The sequence below is a fragment of the Lynx rufus genome, unplaced genomic scaffold (genome assembly GCF_022079265.1).
Source record: "Lynx rufus isolate CCGP_SWC_20201006 ecotype Redwood Valley unplaced genomic scaffold, mLynRuf1.p SCAF_16, whole genome shotgun sequence".
NCBI lineage: Eukaryota > Metazoa > Chordata > Mammalia > Carnivora > Felidae > Lynx > Lynx rufus.
This window is the reverse complement of record NW_025814830.1, coordinates 55,857,686-55,881,514: the sequence shown is the minus strand read 5'-3', so window position 1 is coordinate 55,881,514 and position 23,829 is coordinate 55,857,686. Positions and strand designations below refer to the sequence as shown.

Sequence of the window (23,829 nt, the reverse complement as noted above, 5' to 3'; positions counted from 1 at the left end):
CAGACCTGGCCTCCGGACAACGCGGGAACCTGGCCTGGTTGTATCTGCCCAGCTGTGAAATGACTGATTACGGAGCACGTACCTGATCAAAAGCTGGCTCTAGTGGAAGGTGATGCCCAGTGCGTTTATGATAAAGGGTGACAACAACCCCACCCACACCTCACGTAACGTGGCAGCGTGGTCCGTTGGAGACATAATTGGGGTCGGACAGATCTCAGAGTGTACCACAGGTGACCTGAGCCTCACCATCCTCATCTGCAAAGAGACCCCTGATTTTGTTCCAGTTTCTACACACTCTGTACATGTATGGGCTTCAGGAGAGGCAGGCTCCAGTCCCAGAAGGCATATCTTGATTGATCAAGGGCCATTACGATGACTCCAGCCCTCTTGTCTGTGGTTAGTTTCAGTGGATATATGACACAACCTAGCCAATGAGCAGAGGGGCTTCGGTGAAAGACTTTTTTCCCCCTTAAACTTGATACACAAAGAAAGATAATTTTTCTCCTTCTGTTGGAAGCTGGATGTGATGCCTGGAACAGCTGCAGCCACTTGTTAGCCTGAGGAGAACCAGCCTAAGGTCAAGGCTAACACCCTGAGGAGGGCGCAATGTATAGACAGCAAGAGGCTGGGTCCTCAGTGGTGTCCATGAGACAGTGCATGAACCAATTCTGGATCCTTCATGTCTCAGGACTTCCTGACCTGCTAGTTAGCAGGTTACGTGGATAACATCACATGTAATGTCAGAAGCATGAGTGGATGTGAACAGAACACGTTACCGTAAAACGTTATCATACATTTAATACAGAAAAACTTGGCCAAACACAGTTGATCAAAAATCTGAAGACTCTGTTGGGCACCCAGGTGGCTCAGTCGGTTAAGCGTCCGACTTCAGCTCAGGTCACGATCTTACGGTCAGCGGGTTCGAGCCTCACGTCGGGCTCTGTGCTGTCAGCTTGGAGCCTGGAGCCCGTTTCGGATTCTGTGTCTCCCTCTCTCTCTACCCCTCCCCCACTCACCCTCTGTCTCTTTCTCTCAAAAATAAAAAACATTAAAAACATCTGAAGAAGTTGTGAATCATACCGACTATTTTCTGTGTTAGGAATCAGCCTCCAAAGGCAGGTTGATGAGTGAACTGGCTGGATGACCCCTGATGGTCCCTTTATCTCCTTTTTCATCTGCTGATGAAGAAGTTAACCTCACATGACCACCACATTCTCTTCAGATCAAGTCTTTCCTGTCCTGGGATTCAGGCTATGTTATAAGGAAATATTACCGATATTTTGGGAAAAAATTCCACCCTGCAAGCAGTAGGTCAGAAACATAATTACACATAAAAAATCATCCCTGACAGACAAGATTCTGTACTCACTGGAGAAATCAGCACGGTACCACAATCTCTACAGAGGAAAAGGCAGAGCTCTAGAAGAAGCATTGCAAAAACTTATTTGGGAAGTCGCAACGACCATCAGCAAACACTTAGCGAGTGCCTTCTGCATACAAGGCATCCATCTAGAGCTGGAAACTCAAAATGACAAAAACGTATCAGACCGGTCGGTCCCTATTCTCAGGGAGCTTATAGTTTAATTAAGGTGCCAACAGACGTGTGCCAACAGGACCGAACTTCCCTTGGGACACGCTGGCATGGCCTTACCGTATTTCACAGCCAGGGATGGTTCTGAGAGTTCCGTACAGATGTCCACGTGGAACGCTGTCCCTGCGTAAGAAAGAGGAAGTCTCAGTGCCAAGGAGCCAATGCATGAAAAGAATCACACGTGTGACCTCTGGACCAGTGGCTTCAAAAAACGGTCAGCTTCAGCAACCGCTCTTCAGACAGAATCTGAAGCTGAAGTCAAATACACATTACACATACGAGCAAACACAACCGCGCACCAGAGCTGCCGTGGTTAACGTGAGGGCAAGGCCTCCACTTGGTCAGGAGACATCCAATGCGACTAGGGTCACACAGTGGACCGGACGTGGGATCTGTCCTTGCAGGTGGCGTGCAGAGGGCAGGTGGCCTCTCTGAACCACAGTCTCTTCATCTGCGAAAGGAGAATCGAAGGAAATAATGCAAAGCACACAGCCTCCGGCAGGTCTCCACGAGCGTGAGCTCCGTGACTCCAAGGTCACCTGAGCCGTGTTGAAGAGATGCCCTATGATGACCCTCCTCACCCACAGGGTTGTCATCTCTATTCAGCCTCCATTTGCAGCCATTCCAGGGGGGACAGGGCGGCAGGACTGGGGGTCAGGAAACCTTGGTTCTAGCCCTGCTCCGCCCGCATCCGCTCAGCTCTCCTTCCTCAAGGCTCAGTCGCCTCCTCTGCCAGGTGAGGATAACGATCTATTGATCTCAAAGGCATGTCACAAGGGTGAAATGAGGCGTGAAAGTGCTTTGTCCCCTGGCATTTCTTTCGGCCTTCCCTCCTTTGCTGCCAAAACCTTCAGCTTGGCTGGGCTTGGCAGGAGGCACAGTGAGCTCCCAAACGCAAGGCCGAGCTCTGTCACTTGCTAGCTGTCTGTCCTTTAAAAGTGACTTGCCACTCTGTGTCCTGCGCGCGGAGCCCACCGCAGCTGTGATGATTGACCGCAGCTGGGATGATATGCTGCCATTTTTGTTCTCCGTCGTGGAAATGGCTTGGGCCAACCTGGGGGTTGTCTGTGCCGCAAACACACATGCACACAGTCAGCTCAAGGGCACTCATTCGGCAGCAAGAGCTTGTTCAGAGTCCAGATGACGTGGATACCACTCACCCCGGCCGTTTCCGACGTTTACAGCAACGCATGTGTTGCGGGGCTCCTGTCTTCAGCAGACCACAGGATGGAGATGCTCCTACAGATGTTGGCAGCCACCACGTCTTGAGCACCTGCTGAGCAGGCTCTCACCTAATTCTCCAGCCGCCTCTTCAAGTAGGTACCTTTTACCTCCATCTTGCAGAGGAAGTGGGACACGGGGCAAGCTGGGGGTGAGAGCCAGGATTGGAATCTGCTCACTCTGACTTCTGGAGTGTCTGCCCTCAACCTCTCTGGTCCACCGGAGGGGAGACGGGTCTGGGAAGGCCCCTGAGGGCAAACCACCATATCGGCTAAGAAGGCATTCAGCAGCAGGTGGCAGAGGGCCCAACTCACTTGAACAAACGTGGGTTTATTTTTCAAACAAGAAGCTTGTCCCTGGGTGGCGCCAGGCACAAGGTCTGGGTGAGTCTCCCTCGTGTGTGTCATCACAAGGGAACAAGGCCTCCACCACCGTGGCTGTGCTGTGTTCCAGAATGCTCTGATGGGGAGGGCAAAGAGGATTGCCTGACACATTTCCCCTCTGCGAGAGAAGTCACTTTCCAGAAACCCCTCGTCAGGCTTTGACTCGAGTCTTACTGGCCAGAACTGGATCACAAGGTTATTCCTGGATACAAGGGAAGCCAGGCATGGGAAAGTGTTGTTTTCCAACCTTTGTAGCCAGTGGGAGAACAACTGGGAAGGGCCTTCTGGTAGTTCACCAGCCATGCTGCACATCTACCAAGAGGCTGTCCCCACCCCTGCCTTGGAGACCAGGTCCGTATTGTGTAGCTGTCGTAACAGAGCACCACAGACGGGGAGCCAGGACACGGAGGTAGAGCTTCAAACAGCAGAAATGTGTTCTCTCACAGCTCTGGAGGCCAGAAGCTCAAAGTCAAGGTGTTGCAGGGCCCTGCTCCCTCCGAAGGCTCTGTGGGAGGGTCCTTCTTGCCTATCCCAGCTCCCGGGGGCTCCAGGCGTCCCCAAGTCTTTGCCCCTAGCTTCACATGGCCTCTCCCGTGTGTCTCCTCTTCTTAGAAGGACACCAGTCCTTGGGTTAGGACCCACCCAAATGCCCTCACTCAACCTGATTACATCTGCAAAGACACTACTTCCAAATAAAGTCACATTCACAGGTACTGGGTGTTAGGGCTCCAAGACATGTTTTAGGGGGACACGGTTTAACCATTAACAGAGACCCGTGTCTGCCTTTTGTCTTCTTTGCGAGGGAAGGTAAAGGACCACACCTGTTCCCTTTAGAGGGACAAAGATGCCTTCTTCCAAGATTAGACCCTCCCCCCACACCTCTGCTCCCACGGCCTCGGGCCAGCCTTGCCTGAGTAGGGCCTTTCTGACCCCCCTGCTCCTTCCTCACACCCCCTCTCCATCAGAGGCCCTCTAGAGTCCTCTGCTGCAGGCACTGACCTCTCCTCCTCCCGCCGGAGGGTTTTCTGGGACACAGGAGTCCCAGAGCCTGCCAGAGACAAAATGGTTTTCAAGCCCCTGAACTGTCCTGCTCAGCACGGACCTTAACCCCCACCCGAAACCTAGCACTTGCCATCCACGTGGCCTCTCAACGCTCAGGGCTCCTGGGGTTACCTTTCCAGGCAAGGCTCCGCTCTGGCAGCGGGCACCTGTGCCCGGGTGAAGTGCCTGTGTGGCCGGAGCTGTGCGAGCTCCTTCTCTAGTCCTCACTTTTGTGACAGGATGAGGAAAGGGCACTTGGAAGAGCTGCCCTGGGTCATGCAGCTTAGAGACATGGGGGTGGGGTCAAGTGCAACAGGTGTTACACTTGACGGTCATAACAATCCAACTGCTAACGTTTATTGAGCACCTGCTACAAGCCACATGTTTCATGCCCGCTGCCTCCAAGTCTATGAGTAGGAGCTCCTGGGAGGGGGAAGTGACTTGCCCAAAGCTAGGTGCACCTAGAGAAAAAACTTTGCCGCTTGCTTTTTTTGGGGGGGGGCAGGCAGGATGCACTTTTCCGGGATGTTACCCCAAAGGGGGAATTGATTATGTTAATTATGTTAAATACCAGGATTCCTCCTGGTCCTACGAACCTATAAAACACCAGGATAAAATGTGGTTAGACCCACCAATCTCCCTCGTCTTCAGTAACTGCTTAAGCACAAGAAGAGGGGACATATGTCTGATTTCCATCAACCTCTGAAGCCACCGAGGACACCCCAAACCCCATTCATTTGGTGTCTCTATGTCTCACGCAAGGGCCTGAAATTCTCATGGGTGGGTGGGAGGGTGCAGCAGGGTGCAGGAGGGATTATCCAATCCCACGTCTCCATTTTCCCTCCCCATTCTTAGTGTCCCTGCCCCCAGACCTTCAACAAAAGCAGAGGTAGATTAATTTGTACTGCTGTATAACCAGTCACCACAAACTTAAGAGGCTTAAAACAATACCCATGTATCATCTGGAAGTTCTGTGGGCCAGAAATCTGAACAGACCCATCGGAATCTCTGCTCAGAGTCTAATGGGCAGAAGTCAAGGTTTTGGTGGCTGGGTTCTTGCCTGTGGCAGAATCTACCTCCTTGAGGCTACAGGTCTGAGGTCTCTGTGTCCTAGTGGCTATAGGTCAGGACCACCTTTTTCTTCCTTCCCATGCGGCCCTGTCTGTTTTATAAGCAGCAATGATACCATATGTCTTCCTGACGCTTCTAACGCTGCTGACACCCCTTCTGCCAGCAGCCAGAGGAAGCTCTCTACTTTTAAGGCTCACCTGATTATGCCAGGCCCACCCAGATAATCTCTGTGTGTCAAGGTCACCTGACTTGGGACTTTACATCTGCAAAATCTCTTCACTTAGATTAGTGTTATACAGTGTTGTTCACTTAGACCCTGGGAGGTCTGACAGGGACATTAGCTGCAAGAGAGCCCCCTCCCCCATCTCTAGGCAGGGGAGACACCACCTTCCTCCTTCTCTGGTATGAAATGGGCCCTCTTTCAGCACAGGGGAATCTGTAGAAATTCACCTCTTACTCTGAAGGAAAAAACGTAACAAGAGACCTGGCCTCCAAAGGGAAGCCCTAATATTCATACTGAACAAACTTGTTTTCTACTGGCTGTGGGGCAGGCCATCTATTCACATTTGGAAGAATTGGCCATCAGATTTCTTTTTCCTTTTTTTCAGGGCATTTTCAAGTGACAATCTGTCAATGCTTTTCAAGACTGATTCTCAGAATGAAGTGTGATGAGTTTCCAAATACAGCGACTCGTTACTGCTAGGTGTAGATGACCCCAACAGCAGCATAAGGGGCCCAAGCTCTGAGCACGCAGGCTGCGGGGGGCTCCAGACAGCTCTGCTTTTCCCTCACTGTTCTGGGTTGAGTGATGTCCCCCCAAAATTCATGTCTACCTGGCACCTATGAATGTGACGTTATTTGGAAATAGGGTCTTTGCAGATGTAATCAAATGAGGTCACACTGGATCGGGTGGGCCTCGAACCCAATGCCTGGGGTCTTTGTCAGAAGAGGTGGACACAGAATTGGACACAGAGATAGGAAGGCAACCACCTGAAGATGGAGGCAGAGGCTGGAGTGATGTGGCTACAGCCGAGGAGCACCAAGGATTGCCAGCAGCGACCAGAAGCTGGGAGAGAGGCCTGGGATATATTCTTAACCAGAGCCTTAAGAAGGAACCTACCTTGCCCCCCTGCCCCCTGGATTCCAAACTTCTAATCTCCGGGGCCATGAGAGGATAGATGCTGTAGTTATAAGCCACGAAGTTTATGATAATTTATCTACGGCAGCAATAGGAAACTAACACACCCACTGTGTGTGTGTGTGTGTGTGTGTGTGTGCTTTAAATCTAATCCCTAACCACCTACAAACCTCACCCTATTTTATTATACCACCTCCCTTCACTCATTTACTTTCTGCCTGGCCTTAAAGCATTTTAATTTGCAACCCCTGGTGTAATTGATACGTTTAATAAAACTGGGTTTCAAAAGCAAATACCTCATACTGTGCATAAGAATAAACTCCAAATGGTTCAGGGACCTGAACATGAAAAAAAAATGAAACCATATACATAATACAAGAGAACACAGATTAATTTGTTTATAACCTGGGTGTAGGGAGGGGTCTTCTAACCACCACTTAAAATCCAGATGCAAAAAATGATCACAAAAATACACTTTTTTTCAAGGTAAAAACACAATAAATGAAGTCAAAGGCAACTGACAAACTGGGACAGAATATTTTCAACATAAATCACAGATAAAGGGCTTTTATAGCTCTAATATATAAAGAACTCTTAGGAATTGACAGAAACAAAGACCCAAAACCTGATAGAAAAATGTGCAGAAAACATGAACAGGCAATTCATTAAAAAAAAAGAGGAAGATACAAAAATGGTGTCCACATCTGTTCTCCAATCCTGCCAGACACTCTGAGGCCCCTGCTGTAACTTAATAAATCTGTTTCTGCTCAAACCAGACATAGTAGACTCTTCGGTCTGCAGTACGGACTGTTTCCAGATGTCAATCCACCTTGAAGCACAAAGACTTCCTGGCCTACAGTGTCTCCAAAAACTATTTACACAGACTGTGGAGGCAGCTTTAAAAGAGGAGTTCACATGTATATTTTCAAGCAATCATAGTTTTATCACAACAGGAGCTGGCCTTCTGGGGTGAGCACCTTGAAGGAGGAAGCTTTACTGGGCTGGGTGAGCTCTGGTGGGTTTGTTTAAAAAGAATCCTCCCATATTTCAGAGTTACACCTTGTCACCCAAACAATACGTTACCTGCCTTTGAAATGTGTTTTTCACCCCGACTTGAGTCTGGGTGTGTTCTGTATCTTGAGACTTCAAGCCAGGCGGTGAAGCCTTGATTGGGATGGCACTGGGAAGCAATCCAGTTCCTCCGCTTTAGCCCTGCTCGTACTTCTCGGAAACACATGGGGGATCTGGAGGAGGCAGGTCGGGTTTCAGCCTGGTGCAAGGTCCAGGATAAGCAGAACTGCCTTCTGAAACTCAGCCAGCAGAACAGAAATAATCTGAATGTCCAGCAATAGGGGATTAGTAGAAAATTTTGCGGTACGCCCAAACAAAGGGATTCTGGGCTGCCCTTGAAAACCAGGACTTGGAAGAGAGTCCGTGACAGGCGAAGACATCTGGGATATGTTGTTAAGTGGAAAGAAGAGATCGCAAAATGTGGAGAACAGCCCTATTTTTGTGGAGAGTAGACTGCTCCTGTAAAAATAGGTGTGCATAAATACATATGAATACAACAGTGTCTAGGAAGATGTACTTTCAAATGTTGACGTTGGTTATGACTGAGAAGTGAGATTCTTTGTGAGTTCTATATCATTTTCTAGTGAGATATAATCTCTGTACAAGGAGCATGCATTACCTCATGACCAGGCAAAACAATATATATGTATATTATTGATTACTTATATACATAAAATCCATAACTTACTTGCTTTAAAATAGTCCGGAAGAATTATGTACATATGCTGGAGCAGGGTGGGGGAAACAGATGAACCAGGAATGGCAAAATGTCACCGTTGAGGAAGCTGGGCAGTAGGGACGCAGGGAATCACTACACTAGTCGACTGACTCTTGGGTATGCTTGGAAATTTCCATGGTGGAAAGAGAAAACGCACAAAACCAAAAGCAGCAGTGAATTAATTGCGGTGTGGGAAACGAACAAATGTGAAAACTGAACAGACATACGACACAAATAAGGCTCAGGACTTGTCAAGAACCCACGAGCCCCGGATGGTGCCTCAGCTTCCCCATCTGTAACAGGGAGGATCCCGGTCAAGGTGTAGGCCTGTGATATGGACTTAACTGATTATTTTGGTGGTTGCTATCGTTCGGTCCAAAGCAGCACACGGGAAGCCTGACAGCAAAACGTCTCCACGAGGTGCACACAAGGGTCACACGGGAGCCGGTGAAATGTGGCGTCCAAGACCCCACCCCCAGGGGGTCTGGATCCGTACCCGGGGTCAGGCTGAGGAACCACCATCTCAAGTAAGAGCCCAGGTAATTCCCGGCGTGGCAACGGCACCTAGCCCAAGGCCACAGACACCTAAGAAAGCAAGTCTGCCCTGGAGGAAAATGTGTGTCTGTGCAGAATCAGCGCCAGGCATTGTTTGGGACAACTGCCCGTTTACGACTCCAGGTGGACTTTGTGGGAGGCCACGGCTAAGGAAAACTGGCATGCGGCAGATAACAGATAATGGCTGGAGCCTCTGGTTTGCAGAAATAACGAATAAACAAGTTACCTTTATGCTTTCCTCCGGGAGGGGCAGATCCTGGGCAACTGACTCAGGTCAGAATCTGGTTCCAACGCGTACAAACTTGCATGGCCCTGGGCCCACGATGACCTTTCCATCTGTAAAACGTGAACAGTGACAGCAGTTCAGAAGCAGGCTCACAGAGCTGTGGCCATCACGAGAGGCTATCAGGGGCTGAGGCACCGAGCAATGATGCCATCAGTGAGATCAGGGACCTACTTCGTAAGGCCTGCACGGAAGGGGTTTGGGGTCCCTTTGTTTTCTGTGTCAGAAACACAGGGCCTTGGATAAAGGAAAAACGCACGTCAGCACGTGTCTCCAACTGGAGACCAGGCACACCCCTCGACAGACCCTGATGGGAAGGTAAAGTGGCGGATCCAGGAGGGAGCCTGGGTGTACTTCTGCCCCACTGTTCAAGGACTTCTCCTGCTGATGGGACTCGCGACCTGCACTCTGTTTTCATTTTCCTGCCACAACATGGGCTCCAGGCTCCTCCCCTAGGCTTGGGTTCTACGCGAGAACGGAGAAGCGGGGCGATGGGGGCCGGGCGCTGGACTTGGGGTCCAGGTGGCCGAGCTCTCGCCTCAGCCGCATTCCAGGACCGCGGCAACTCCGTATCCCTTCAGACACAGGAAGTCATCCCAGGCACAGCCCATCCTCATTGCAAAATCGCTTCTCTGGGGCATTTGGGGTGAATCCCAAGTCTCTCTCTCTCTTTCTCAACAATAGTATTAATTTATACTCCACTCTAGTCCTTTGGAAAACATAGACAGACATATCGTTCGGCCCTAGACCACAAGCTGCCGAGGGCAGGGCCCACTGTACTGTCGGTCCCTGGCCCGAGTTAGGCACGTGGCAGGTATGTTCACTCCTGGGAGTGAGTTTTGCTGTCCACACAGCGTTGTACCAGGAATCTCTTCTCATCTGAACACACGGCCTGCTTCCCTTTTACCTACAGCCCCTTTGATCACGTGGAGGAACGCCCTACCCTCTGACTTACACTGAGGTCTCCTCCCCGGCCTCCTCCCACAGATCCTCAGGCCCTCCACTCTGTAGAAGGTGGAGAAACGTTCAAGTCCCACCTGAAGTCAGGGAAAGGGACCAGCTCCAAACAGCTTGGGGCTGGAGGCTGTTTTAGGGAAGGAGCCCTGGGCAGCAGCTGGCTGAGGAAACCACAGCCGCATGGCCAGCCCCAGGAGACAGCATTTCTAGCATTCAGAGGGACTGGCAGGTCACCGTCCACTTTAGCCTCCGGAGGCTCCTGGCTGTTTCCTGGGAAGGGAACTGTGTGCTGATAGAAAGCTCCCACAGATGGGCGGCCATCGGCTTCCAGAACAAGAGTCCAGGCGTCTGTTCCTTAAAGTCGAGGAGCTGGGTGTCATTCTTCTTGGAGGCCCCCAAACCCTTTGTGGGGTGTGCTCCCGCAGGGTAGTGGTTTATTATCCACTGATCTGGATTAAACTGAGCTGGAGTACGGATGAGGGGAAATGAGACTTGTAAGACTGTCCTGGAGTGGCCACAGCAAACAACTGCGGGCTTAACACGACGGAAGTGTTCTCCCGCAGTCAGAAGTCCAAAGTCAAGGTGTCCCACGGCTACACTCCCTCCAGAGACTGCAGGGGAAGATCTTTCCTGCCTCTTCTAGCTCCTGGTGACTCCAGGCGACCCCTGGCTCCAAATCTCTGCTTCTGTCTTCACATGGCCTTCTCCACCGGGAGTCTCTGCTTGTTCTTTTCTGTCTATTACAAGGACACCCTAATCCATAAGCTGTCCAGTACACACATTAAATAGCAAACGGCAGAGCAAAAAAGGGACAAGAAGGCGGTCAGGAGCTGGGGGACCTCGATCGTTACTTGTGGTTCAATTTCCCCAGCTGTCCAGGGCCGGTTAGCATCTCTGCTAGCTGCCGGGAGTAGGATTCCTGGTTTCCTTTTATAGATGAGGAAACTGAGGCTTGGAATGGTTGGGTGAAGGGCCAAGGTCACAGAGCTGGCCAGAGCTGGGACTGGAACGAAGGTCAGCTTGACACCACAGCTTGGAGGTTTCACACCCTGGTGGGGCTGCCCTGGAGGAACCTCAGCGCCATAAGGTCCCAAGATCTTTCTGCTCCAAGGAACCTAATTAACCAATAGGAGGCAAACGTGTTGACTTGCCCCGATTTCCATATTATTTTACTTTCTCCTATCGTAGCTTTTGGAATGTGGCTACTTCCCTGGAATGACTTGAAAAGGTGAGGTCAGAGTGAACAAGGATTGATGTGGTTGTAGACAGCAGACTGTACCGGGGAAGTGAGGCAGGGAGACCCAACGGGGACCAGCCTCACCCCTCCTGCCTATGTGGATTTTCAACTGCCTGCTCCTCCCTTCACTGACCAAGAACACCGTGGTGGCTCTGGGAAATTTTGCCCAAGGCGTGGAGAGGGGTCAGGGAGTGGGAAGCACATTTTCCTTCTCTCCCTAGAGTGGCTCTGCAAAGTCTGTTCAGCCTTGAGGTCCCAAGGCTGGCGAATGTCTTGCTAGGAAGTTTCCAGCACCTTGGACCACGTCCTGCAGAAATGCACGCATTTATTCAGTGCCTTGCTCTTGTGTGCTGCCCAGAACCAGGGTGTAGGCTCCACGGGGCGGGCAGGGCAGGGCCTCAGAGCCTGGCACGCACAGATGAGTCGTAGGTCGCCAGAAGTCAAAAGACGGCACCCAGGGGGAAGGGCAGGGAGAATGGACCACTGCTGCGGGGCCGGGCCTGCCGCTGTAGGACTCACGGGGGTCGGGGGCCCAGGCCTCCCCTCCACCTGCGGTGGGGGTCGCGCACAGGCCAGGAGGGGAGGAGGGGGCGTTGCTCGTGCCCCGGGGTCCTCGCGCGCTGACAGCCGGCTGACTTAACAATGGCCGCATCTGGCGAGGTCTGCGGAGAGAGCTGCTCCCTTCTCACCCCAAGGCGGGCCGGCCGGCTCGCAAGGGCGGGCGCAGGCCGTCTGCGAGCTCGCGACCTCCTCGCGAGCCCCCTCCCGCTCCCCGGGGCGGTGAGGGTTACCCTCGGTTTCCAAGGAGGCGCCCGGGGCTCAGAGAGGCCAAGCGACTAGGCCAAGGTCACACAGCCTCGCTGAGGGAAAACCGCGTCACGGCTCAGGTCTCCGGAGCCCCCGCTCCAGCAGCTTTTCGGAGATACTCTCTTCCTCCCTACGGCGACGCCCGGGAGTCAAGCGGGAAGGTCGGACGCCCGGCTTTCACCTCAAACAATACTGCGCGCTGATCTGCGGGAACAAAAGCGACCGGGAATCCGCCCCGGGTTTTCCGCCGCGCCGCCCCTCCGGTCGCCGCGGGGCGGGACGGGGCGGCTCCAGCGTGATCGACAGCCCCGGGGAGGCGTGGACGGGGCGGGGGCTAATCGGATTGGGGACCCGGAACAATCACGGGCCGAGAAGGGGCAGCCCGAGCCAATCAGCGGGAGGGGCGGGCCTGGCCGGCGCGGCTGTCGCGAGAGGCGGCCACCCCGCCCACTTGCGCCTCGTCCCGGCGCCCGTCAGCAGCGAACGCGGCCGCGCTCGGCCCGGATCCGTCCGCGGACCGGGGAGGCCGAAGCGCGAGGCCGAGCGAGTGCCGGCGCAGATCCCTCCGCCGCCGCTGCCGCTGCGCCCGCGAGTCCCTGCGCGCCCCGCGCCCGCCCGCCGCTCCCGACGCGCCCGCCCTCCCGCCCGCCGCCCGCGGCCTCCGACCCGGCAACGGCCGGCCGGCCCAGGCGCGGCGGCGGCGGCGGCGGCGGCGGCGGCGGCGAAGGAGGAGGCGGAGGAGGAGAAGAAGGAGGAGGCATGGCCCGGGCGGCTCCGGCGGGGGGCGGCCCGCAGTGACAGACCCTGCGGCGCGGGGGGAGATGGGGGCGGCCGCCTCCCGGGCGACGACGACGACGACGACGACGAGGAGCGGCCGCCGCCGCCGCCGCGCACCGGCCGCCGCTGGGGACGGGCGCGGGCCAGGAGCCCGCCCGTGAGCGGGGGGCCCGCGGCCGCTCGCCGCCCCCGGCCGCCCCGGCCGCCCCGGGCCCCCCCGGCGCCTCGCGCGCGCCCTCCCGCCGGCCCCTGGCGGGGGTCCCGCCCGCGCCGCGCGCCCCCGGCCCCGGCGCGGCCCGCGGCGCCCGCCCGCCCTCGCCCGGCCCCGGTCCGCGCGCCCCCGGCCCCGGCGCGCCCCGGGTCCCCGCGCCCCCCGCCCGCGCCCGCCCGCGCCCCCGGCCCCGGCCGGCGGCCCCCGGCCCCGGGGCGCGGCGCGGCGCGGGCGGCAGCATGGTGGAGAAGCGCTGCCCGCTGCAGAGGGACGGCGTGTACCGCTGGTTCTCGGAGCTGCCGTCGCCGCAGCGCGTGGAGTTCCTGTGCGGCCTGCTGGACCTGTGCATCCCGCTCGAGCTGCGCTTCCTCGGCTCGTGCCTCGAGGACCTGGCCCGCAAGGACTACCACTCGCTGCGCGACTCGGAGATCAAGGCCAACAACCCGGCCGACCTGGGCAGCCTCACCAACCTGACGGACGAGGTGGTGCGCAGCAAGCTCCTGGTGTCGCTGGCGCTGCTGGGCTCGGAGCAGCGCGAGGCGGCGGGCGTGCTGTACCGCACGCTCACGCACATCGACTCCATCATCCACAACTACGGGCTGCAGCTCAACGAGGGCCGCACGGGCGATGAGTTCCTGCTGCTCTTCACCATGGCCTCCAACCACCCGGCCTTCAGCTTCCACCAGAAGCAGGTGCTGCGCCAGGAGCTCACGCAGATCCAGAGCAGCCTGAGCAGCGGCGGTGGCGGCGGCGGCGGCGGCGGGGGCCACGGCGGCAAGAGCGCGCTGCCCACCTGCCCGGCCTGCCACAAGGTGCGCGCCCTCAGCCTCTCCCCACCCCACTACCCCCCTCCCCCAGGGCCCCTCGTGGGCGGTCGCACCCGCCTGGCGCGCAGAGGTCGCCGGGGAGCCCCCTGGGCTGCGGGCCGGCGTGTGCGGTCAGAGTTCGCGGCCCCTCTGTGCCTTTCTCTCACGCCTGCGGCTGGACACGCGAGAACGCTTTTGTCCCCTTCATCGTCCCCTTGGGCGACAGGAGTTATACCTTGTGTCGCCTTGGTTTCTCCAAAATCTGGTGTTTATTAGCAGGAAAGGAGGCCGCGGTCGAGGGGGAGATGGGCACGCTGCGGGGAGTCCCCGCGGCCTAGGTGTCCTTTCCCCGGTGGGGTGGTGGCTGTCCCGCGGGGCCTTGGACGCCTGCGAGACGGCTGTTTCCTGGAGGTCCTCCTGCCTTTGTCGGGGCAGATCTGCCCGAGTCCCCAGGGTGTTGGTCTCCTAAGGAATGTGAGGTTAACGTCTCCGTCTCCAAGCTAAGCAGGAAGGGCATCGTGGTCATTCCCTCAGAAACGTGAACTTTCCTCTACATGTTTCAAAACTATGTAAACACCAAGCGTTCGGGGCTCCAGCTCCTTTTTCCCAGCCCCCTGGGACCCAGTGCCAAAGCGGTGCAGAGAGAGGAAGGGTTTCTCTGTGACCCAGGGTGGCGTGTGTGGATATCACCCTGGGACTCTCCCTGGAGAGGTTGCTGTCGGCTCGAGTGCTGCCCGGTGCCTTCTGCACGGGGTCTGAGCTGTTTTCACCTAACACTCCTGTGCTCTCTGTTCTGCCGGTGGTGGTGTTCAGCTGTCTCTCAACCCCGGATTGTGGCTTATTTTTCTTCCGTGTTTTTCTCTAAGATGTGGTTGTGGTGCCTCTGTTGGCTTTAATCTAAGTCTTATCTGTTTTTGGTGGCGTTGATCTGAGACTGTGGTTTTTTTCCTAAATGTGTGTTCAAGTGACTCTGAATCGCATGATGTGCACTGGGCAGGAAAACGGTGTTTCAGCTACAACAAAGGGAAAGCGCTGTGGTCGTCCGTAGGGGGCTCGGTAGGCTCTTGGGGTGCCAGTGGCATGTCACCTGTTTGTGGGATCTTAGTCCCTTGTGGTCAGTTCCACATGCTGTTGCCTTCTCTTTGGGTGCGGTACACCAGCGTCTGGGGCCGTTTGTCCAGGCATAATCAGCTCTTGAAGGGGATTCTTTTGTGTGTGCAGACTCATCACTTGTCAGAAGCGGAAGATGGCGATGATGATTTTGGTGGGGCAGGCGCTAGCCCTGGAATGAAAATACGCTCTCGAAGAGAGCCTTTCTGTCTGGTGAGAAACTCCTCTGATGACATGAAGGGCTAGTCCGCCCCCATCCCTGCCCACACACAGCCAGCTGGCCAGCTGTGTGACCTTGGCCAGAACCCTCCCTCCTCCTGGTGTTTCCCTGCTGGAGTAGAGGTAGCTTACCTGCCTCCTGGGCTTGTCGGGGGGCTACGTGAGGTCACACTTGACGTGCCCACAGCATGTGCAGGGAGTGCAGACTTAAGCCAGGCACGCTGTTATGGAGTGAAATACTCCTGTCTTGTGTTTTGTTTTGTTTTGTTTTTAATGTTTATTTATTTTGAGAGAGAGAGAATCCAAGCAGGCTCTGCACTGTCAGCGCAGGGCTCAGTGCATGGCTTGAACTCATGAACCATGAGATCGTGGCCTGAGCCAAAATCAAGAGTCAGACCCTTAACCCACTGAGCCACCCAGGCGCCCCAAGTTTGAGTTTGAGTTCATGTTTTCTAAATTAATTTTTAAGTAGTTGCTTGGAGCTTTGATCCATGGGAAATTGATCAATAATGAGGTTATGGTGAGTAACCTTAGGGCTGTTGCTTTCACATTTCTGAACAACCACGGTGCCTCGTTTTCCCCACCTCCCCTACGTTACTGGTAAACTAATTTCAAGCACATTCATCTAACTTTCTGTTAAAGTTAAGGCCTGATGCACCCTTTGCTGCTTGGAGTCGGCCTCTGTGGTGAAATGGAACATTTGAGCGTTTTGCCTTCTTGGGGTCTCTGAATCTAACATTTTCTGTCGTCCCGGGAAAGCAGCCCTGGTAAGGCTCCACCTGCCTTTCTTTTGTCAGTGGTTGTATTTTGCTCTGAACCCTTTCGAAAGAAAGACGTGGGTTTGGTTTTTTCTTTACCTTCTGTAAAGTAGCAGTTCTCATAAGTATGTCTTCTGATACGGTCACCGTGTTGTTTAACAGTCCTCATTGCTCGGAGGACAAGCAGAAGGCGCTTAAGAGTGTGAGTGAGGTAAAATCGACATTTTCACATTCGGGAAGGAAGGGCAAAGCCGGCGGCAGACTGCGGTAGCTTTGCGTGCCCAGTGGCCGACAGGTGCCATGGGTGTGCTGGCCTGCGGTTCCTCCTGAGCTGGTGCTGGGGGTCGGCAGGACTCACACTCTCTTCCTGTTTAAGTGTGAAGCCATGGTTGTGGGAAAAGTTTAATTTTACCCTTCGCAGTCTTTCCTTTACATAAGATGATGATGTGTTATGGTATATGCTTATTTTTTCAAGTAACGGCTTTTTGAGATTTAATTTAAAAATCATACAATTTCACTGCTTCGAAGTGTACGCTTAAAAATAGTTTCTAATACACTTACGCAGTCGTGCACCCATTGCCGCTCTCTGCTTCCAGAACGGTTTCGTCACCTCCCGAAGGAGCCCCGCGCCTTTGTCGGCAGTCCCTGCCCACCCCCCCCCCCCCCCCACGCCCTACCTGCTCCTCTGCTTGGGCGGCCTGTGCTTGTCCCGGCCGTGTCGTATGAACACAGTCCTCCAATGTGTGGCCTTCTGTGGTGGGCCTCCTTCACTTAGCACCACTTCTCAGAGTTTATTCCTGTTGAAGCATGTGTCCGTGCCTCACTGCTTTTTCAGGGTTGAATACTATCCGTTGTGTGGATAGACCCATTTTGTTTATCTGCTCATCGGTTGATGGGCACTTGGATGGTTGCACGTGCTCATTCTTAGATTTTGTTTCCTCGGGGCTAATAGGCTCTTGTTTTAATCCCTTACACCTAATGCTTTACAAGTCGTCTCTGAAGCACTGTCCACGTGTGGCTGTCCCGAGGGACCTCACTGTCTCCATCCGAGCCCGCCCGGTGGGTGCTTAGGCACCTTGCATGGCACCCCTCTTGGGAGCTGCTGTTGAAGGTCGCTGAGAACACGCTGCCCTGAGCCCCGGGCCCAGTGCTGTCGGGCCAGTGTGGTGGTCCAGAGCCAGTGGAAGCCTCCCCTCTAGCCGGACCGGGCGGGGGAAAGCTGCCTCCCCGCCCTGGTGTTTCGGAATCCTCCTGGCGAAGATCACAGCCGGACGACTTGCGTGACGTTGAGATTTCCAGCGGGTGCCGAGCCTTGTCGGCGTGCTCGGTGCGGGAGTGCGGTGGTGGTCTTCCTTCGGGCGTGTGTCCTGGGGTTTGCACCCAAGAGTGCTAGGGAAGGCACGGTGGACACCGGCTGCACGCAAATACTGCTCATAACGTCTCGCCTCAGGCAGGCACCAGCTGGCTGTGTTTCATCGCTTCCCTAAGCTGCTGAAAATCGTTGTAGTTCGGAGGTGGAGCATTGGTAGTTGGTGCCCTGGTTACCTTGTGAGGTGTGAGTGGCCGCCTCCGGTCTCTCTAACCTGACGCTCTGCCCGCTGTAGAGGATCTGGCATTCCACGGGAAGGGAGTGAGTCTGTCCAGAGCAGCTGCTCTTATCCCTGATGTTAAGGAGGAGCCGTGACCTGAAGGCACAGTGGTGGCTCCAGTTCTGCACTTGGCTCCGGGCGCTGATGGGGGTCTGAGCCCCGCATCTGAGCTCAGTCTGGCCGCCTGCACCGCTTCGTCTGTTACTTCGTGTTTGGCCAGCTCTCAGAGGCCCGAGGACTGCCTTCTTTTTCCAGTGAGCGCACGCGACGGTCATTGAGACATCCTGGGAGGCAGTTTTACTTTGTGGCAGTGGTGTAGTTACTCATTGAAAATGCGCATCCGACCACATCTGCTTGGAGCTGCCGTGGTCCCGCCGTTGTGCGGTAGGGTGACCCGAACCGCGGGGACTTTGGTTACTGTCCTTCGACCGCCCTCCCCCCCCACCCCACGTTGGGGCTGTTGACTGTCAGCTGTCATGTGCACAAGTTCATGTTCCCTGCGTCCAGCTCCACAAACCTTAGTGCTGCCGCTGTAGTTGGTGTGGAGTTTGATTTGCGTTCGTAATGAGTAATGTGGAGGTACTTACATGCGCTACAGCACGGTTACAGGCACTCGTCAACATCTGCCTTATTTCTGCGGTTTTGGAAGTTCACTAGTTACTTGGGCCTCATTTTACCCATTTCTGATTTTCTCTTCAGTCGTGCGTATTTCATCCCCCCTCCTTTTGGACTGAGGACGTTTTGGATTAATCTTTTTTTTTCCTACCAACCAGGTTGTATGAGTCTTACATTTTTAAAGGCAAGCTAGTAGAAGGTACGTTTTTGTTTGTTGTTAAATTGGTGGCTGCCGACCTCCCAGAGACTGTGACTCAAAATTTCTATGATGTCTCGGGAAAATAGTTTATTTGAGTATTGTTTTTCTGCCTTGGATGGATTACATTTCAGAAAAAAGATCCTTGGGACGTTTCTCTTTTTTTGAGAAACCACCTTTCAGGACACCAGTTCTCTCATTAGTTTACGAGCCGCCTGACAAGTTTACAGGTCGAGGGTTTCTGATTCCCGACGCCAGCCTGCTGCAGGCAGTGCAGACGGCAAGGGCGACTCCCCCCCAGTCCCCGCGAGGTCTTGTGTGTGGAGAGACCCGTTGTGTCGCAGAGCTACTTCCTGTCACCGTGAAAAAGCATAATCAAGAGCTTAATAAAATAGGTTAGTTCTTTTTGTTATTACGGCTGGAGTTGATTCAGTCACTCTCTTGAATGGATGGTCTAAAATAGGCTCATTCTTAAGCCGTTTGTTTTGTTCTGAGTTACAAGGCCTGAGGGGGTCTCGAGGGAAGACAGAGGCCGACCGAATATCTTTCCTGGGATTGATGGTCTGGCAGCCACTCCGATCTGGGATCAGGCCGTACGGGGCGGGCCTCGGCCTGCCAGTGCGGCCCCCAGGAGAAGCGCAGGCCTGTGGCCCTGACTCTAAACTGGGGGTGGGGGTGGGCACTCGGTGTCAGAGACCCTTTGGACTTTGGGATTTCAGGTGGGTGTTTCTCGGGTGCGTAGAAAAATCACGAGCCCCCAAAATGTCTTGTGTGCGTCCTTACCGTTCCTTACTTTTCCTTGAGGTCCTGAGGCAGAGCGCCTCTCTCCGTCACGGGCCCTCTCACGGGCTCGTCCCTCAGTCTCTGTTGTGGTCACATCTTTCTGTTTCCTCCGGGAGGGTGTTAGCTCAGGTGTCTGCACTTTGTCCTTTCCTGCCCTTCCCACTTCCCCCCAAGTCCCCCGCCTCGGTCTTTGACCTCCTCTGTTTCTCCACTCGGCACATTAGTGTTGTCATGGGCCTCTTACCTGTCTTGGAAACAGCAGAACCCCTTCCTTCCACGTTGTCCACTGTCTGTCCCTTCGTTAGCAAGTCCTCCCCCAGCCAACCTCGTTCCTACTTGCCAGGAGTGTCCGTTTTTAACAACTTGCTGTGTATCCTTCTGACGTTTTAACACGCTTGTAAGCACACGCACATTTTTCTAAAACCTTCTATGCACACATCTACAGACAGGATCTTCCCACAGGTGCTGCACCTTGCCCGGCCCCCCAGACGATACAGACTGGAGCCAGCTCACCTTCCGCTGCCACCTCGGCCTCCTGGAACCTGGCTTTTGCCTCCATCCTTTTTGGCGAAATCTATGTTTATTAAAGGGAACTCCGTAAACTGTTAAAAAAATTTAAATAGAGCACAAAACCAGGGGTGCAAACTGAAAAGACAAAAGTGAAACATCTCCCTCCTCCTCCACACATGGGAGAAGGACACACAGGACAGTTTGAGGTGTGGGCCGCGTTCTCTCCTTTACCTGCGTATTGATACTTGTTATTTCGCACGTAAAAAAAACGAGATTTCTTACCTTTTTCCTAGTATCCAGTTCTGTCTCTCTCTTTGTTCCTTGTAGAAACTTCCAGAGGAACTTGCCGTGTATTTACGAGTAGGTAACTTGGTGCCTTGCTCCGCACACAGGTCTGTGCCTTGCTTTCTTCCCCCTGGCAGCTGTTCTGGACATGCAGTCCACATCAGGCCATGGAGCGTCTTTGTTCTGGTTTCGTGGGTCTCCAGGGAGGGCATTTGGTTCCCATGCCACTATTATAAACAATCCAGTCATTTACATATTACACATGACACGTGTGTGGCCTTTCGTGTTTGGATGCGTGTGTACCCGGGGACTAGAAACCTGGAAATGGGACTGCTGGTAGGCCACGGGGTGTGTGCCTCTGTGTGAGTGCAGGCAACTGCCCCAGTCCGTCTTCTGGAACCCGGGGTGGCATGTGTGAGCGTCTGTTTGCACACCTCCCAGCGGCAGAGGGGGCGGGGGTCGTGGCTGGGGGGCAGCATCTCTGAGGGTGGGGTGGGTTTGTTCTCATGGGTGAGCCCCCTCGTGGGTGAGGTTGAACATTAAAAAACATCTTCTTTTTAATGTTTATTTTTGAGAGAGACAGAGCTGGGCAGAGCGTGAGCAGGGGAGGGGCAGAGAGAGAGGGAGACAGACTCTGAAGCAGGCTTCAGGCTCTGCAGGGACAGCTCAGAGCCTGTCTCTCCCCCACCCCTGCCCCCACTCCTCCTCCGCTCACTCTTTGTCTCTCTTAAAATAAATAAACTTTTAAAAAAATGAGCATTTTATTTTTGGCAAGCTTTCCATATCCTTTGCCCTTTTCTGCCGAGTTGTTGATCTTTATTGTTAGGAGCTCTTTAAGTTTCAAGGAAGTTGTCCTTTTGTCTTTAGTAGAAGTGGCAAGTATTTGTTTTCCTGGGGTTTTTTTCTTGCCTGTTGACTTTGCCATGCAGTTTCTTTTTAGCGCTCTTTTTATCAATCTTGTGTGGCGACTGGGCTTTGTGTCATCAGTGGAAATGCTTTATACTTTCTGCATTGTACACATCATCACGCCCGCGATGGATTACGGCCGTGCGCCTGTGATGCCGTGTACCTTCCCTGTGGTGCCTTCTGGTACAGAACTCGCGCGGTTTCTCCTCTTACGTTTAACAGAGCCATCTGGAATTTATTTGGGGTAAGGTACGGAGCTAGTTTTATATTTTCCAGATGAAAACCCAGTTGCCCCAGTGCCATGTGTTGAATGATGCCATCGTGCTGCCCTCCCCATGTATATGTGGGGTGGCTTCTGAACTCTGTGTATTCGGTTTCATTGATGTCTTTATCTGGATGGCCTCTTATTTGAAGGATTCGCTGCATGCTTTTCAGTCCTTATCTTTCTTATCTTCCAGGGGAGGGTGCTTCCTTTTTTTTTTTTTTTTTTTTAAGGCAAATATGGTTGTGGAGGTGCTTCCCTTGGATGCTGGCTTAAAGGCTCCTGGGCTGGCTGAGCGTCCTCCTGAGAATCTCCGCCTCCATTCATTCTCGCAGCGCACTCCCTTCTTCCTGCTTCTCTCAGTGTTTTCAGTCTCTCGGCTTTCCTGCCCTTTTGATGATGGTATTCTCACTGATGAATTCAAAATCTGCATGCCCAGCTAGCTCTGAGCTCCAGCTGGAGGTCCCAGGTAGTCAGTGTGCCCAAAGGTAAGCTCCCTCTAACTGTCCTTGACTGCCTCACCCCGGCTCCGATACCCCCAGCCAGAAGTCCACGCCTCTCCTGTCGTTGGCCTTCTCTGGTCTCCCTCAGTCAGTGACCAAGTCCTCAGCATCCTCGGGGGTTTCTGCTCTGTTGACACTGCAGTCCAAGTCAGTGTTTGCCCTGCCTGTCTGTCCCTCTCCCTCTCTTTCTTCCCGCCACACTTGACACGATGGTCCCATCTATGGCACACTTCTGTGCAGGCGCACTTAGATTTGGGGCCATTTGCCAGGGAGCCCGGGCATAGATTAAAATAGTCTTCAGGGATCAAGCACAACCCCTAGCCTCGTGTAGCTCCACTCCTTCCCCTGAGTCAAGATGGCATGCTGGCACGCAAGTGAGTGATTATCTCCCTTTAGAATTAAGCTGATGTCACTGTTTAAAGTCTGCAAGAAATAACTCGTAGCTGTGTTTTTTAATTAAATTATCCTGACACTTTGGTACCTTAACTTTTCCTAGAAATCACAGTGACATGTCTAACTTCTCACCTTGGCCGGGGTCTAATCTACTATGGCAACCCATCTCCGTGACCTAGGTCTAGTCTATTGTGACAACCCATCTTCATGACCAGGGTCTACTCTGCTGTGACAACCCATCCCACTGACTGGGTCTCATCTACTGTGACAACCTGTCCCCCTGACCCCACTCTTAGCCTCTAACAACAGGTGCCATGGTGAGATGCCGATAGGATTGTTCTTCTCTGGCGTGCAGGTCTTAGCATGGCGTGCGTCAGCGTTTGTGATCTGCCTACTGCCTGTCTGTACTCACCTCTGTCTACACTCGAGGTTCCTTATGTTTACTGCAGTCCCTCTTTTCCCTGAACCTTCGTAGGTACTGACCTCTCAGATAGGACACCTGGTACCTGGGACTCCCCAGCCCCCAGTTCTTGGCTTACACTTACAAGCCTTCTATGGCTTCCTTCTGTCCTGTATCTTTTACTATATTAAAGTGTGTTTCTTTAAATTTTCATCACCAGACTTTGACTTATTGGAGGGCAGAGACCGTCTCTTTCAGTCCAGAACCTTGTGGTCCCTGCCACCCCACAGGGGCTGTGTCCTGAGCATCTGTGAAATCTGAGTGGGAGGGAGGTGTTGGATGTTGATGAAAGCTCACCCTAGGGGCCGCCAGGTGGCTCATTCAGTTAAGCGTCTGACTTCAGCTCAGGTCATGATCTTGTGGTTCATGGGTTCGAGCCACACATCAAGTTCTGCACCGACAGCGCAAAGCCTGCTTTGGATTCTCTGTCTCCCTCTCTCTGTGCTCTCCCTTTCAAAAATAAACATTAAACCGAAAAAGATGGGGTGCCTGGCGCAGTCAGTCAAGCGTCTGACTTCAGCTCAGGTCATGATCTCGCAGTTCGTGGGTTTGAGCCCCGCTTCAGGCTCTGTGCTGACAGCTCATAGCCTGGATGGAGCGTGCTTTGAATTCTCCTCCCCCGCCCTCTCTCCCCCACTCTGCTCCTCTCCCACTTGTGCTTCTTGATCTCTCTCTCTCAAAAATAAATAAACATTAAAAAAAAAAAAAGCCACCCTAGTGAAAACGTTTTTTCCTTAGTGCTTTTCTGTGGTCCTGTCAGTGACACCTGTTACCAAATCGTACTCTTCCTTGGTTGCTTTTGTTCATTGGTTGTTTCTCTCATACATCACGTAGCTGTAGGTTTCTAGTGGATTTTAACGTCAGCGTTCTACTTTATTCTTCAAAAGCTGGCACGCGAGGGGCGCCTGGGTGGCGCAGTCGGTTAGGCGTCCGACTTCAGCCAGGTCACGATCTCCCGGTCCGTGAGTTCGAGCCCCGCGTCGGGCTCTGGGCTGATGGCTCAGAGCCTGGAGCCTGTTTCCGACTCTGTGTCTCCCTCTCTCTCTGCCCCTCCCCCGTTCATGCTCTGTCTCTCTCTGTCCCAAAAATAAATAAACGTTGAAAAAAAAAAATTAAAAAAAAAACAAACAAAAAACAAAAGCTGGCACGCGAATGCTTCCAATGGGAGCACCTCTCTGCACATGGTAGTTTGGGTGATACTACCCCAGGACAGAGCCAGGTGTATGGACCAGTCTGCTGAGCGCTTGTTGGTGCTGTGTAGACCTGCCTCCTGTGAGTCTCGTGTCAGAGTGGTGGTGGGAGCTTTGCAAGGCTGCTGTTTACAAAAGTGTAAATCGCGGAGAGCCCCGCTGTTTTTGTTTGGTGTAGAATGG

At 53.7% G+C, this 23,829-nt stretch overlaps 1 protein-coding gene and 1 long non-coding RNA gene across 3 annotated transcripts in view; one reads left to right on the top strand and one right to left on the bottom strand.

Moving 5' to 3' along the window:
• Window positions 1-1,022: 1,022 nt before the first annotated feature.
• Window positions 1,023-12,233, bottom strand: LOC124511885 (uncharacterized). The gene is made up of 3 exons (XR_006961982.1): window positions 12,058-12,233; window positions 9,016-9,125; window positions 1,023-1,714 (listed from the first exon to the last, which is right to left on the bottom strand). It is a non-coding gene; the product is annotated as an uncharacterized LOC124511885 (long non-coding RNA).
• Window positions 12,234-13,300: 1,067 nt separating this feature from the next.
• Window positions 13,301-23,829, top strand: part of ZCCHC14 (zinc finger CCHC-type containing 14) — a 58,502-nt gene continuing 47,973 nt past the window's right edge. For both annotated transcript variants that reach the window (XR_006961931.1, XM_047078888.1), the window contains exon 1: window positions 13,301-13,873. Coding sequence is in view for 1 of the 2 variants with exons in the window: in XM_047078888.1 (XP_046934844.1) it covers window positions 13,301-13,873 (573 nt within the window). In the remaining variant the exon portion in view is untranslated. The remainder of the gene's footprint in view (window positions 13,874-23,829) is intronic.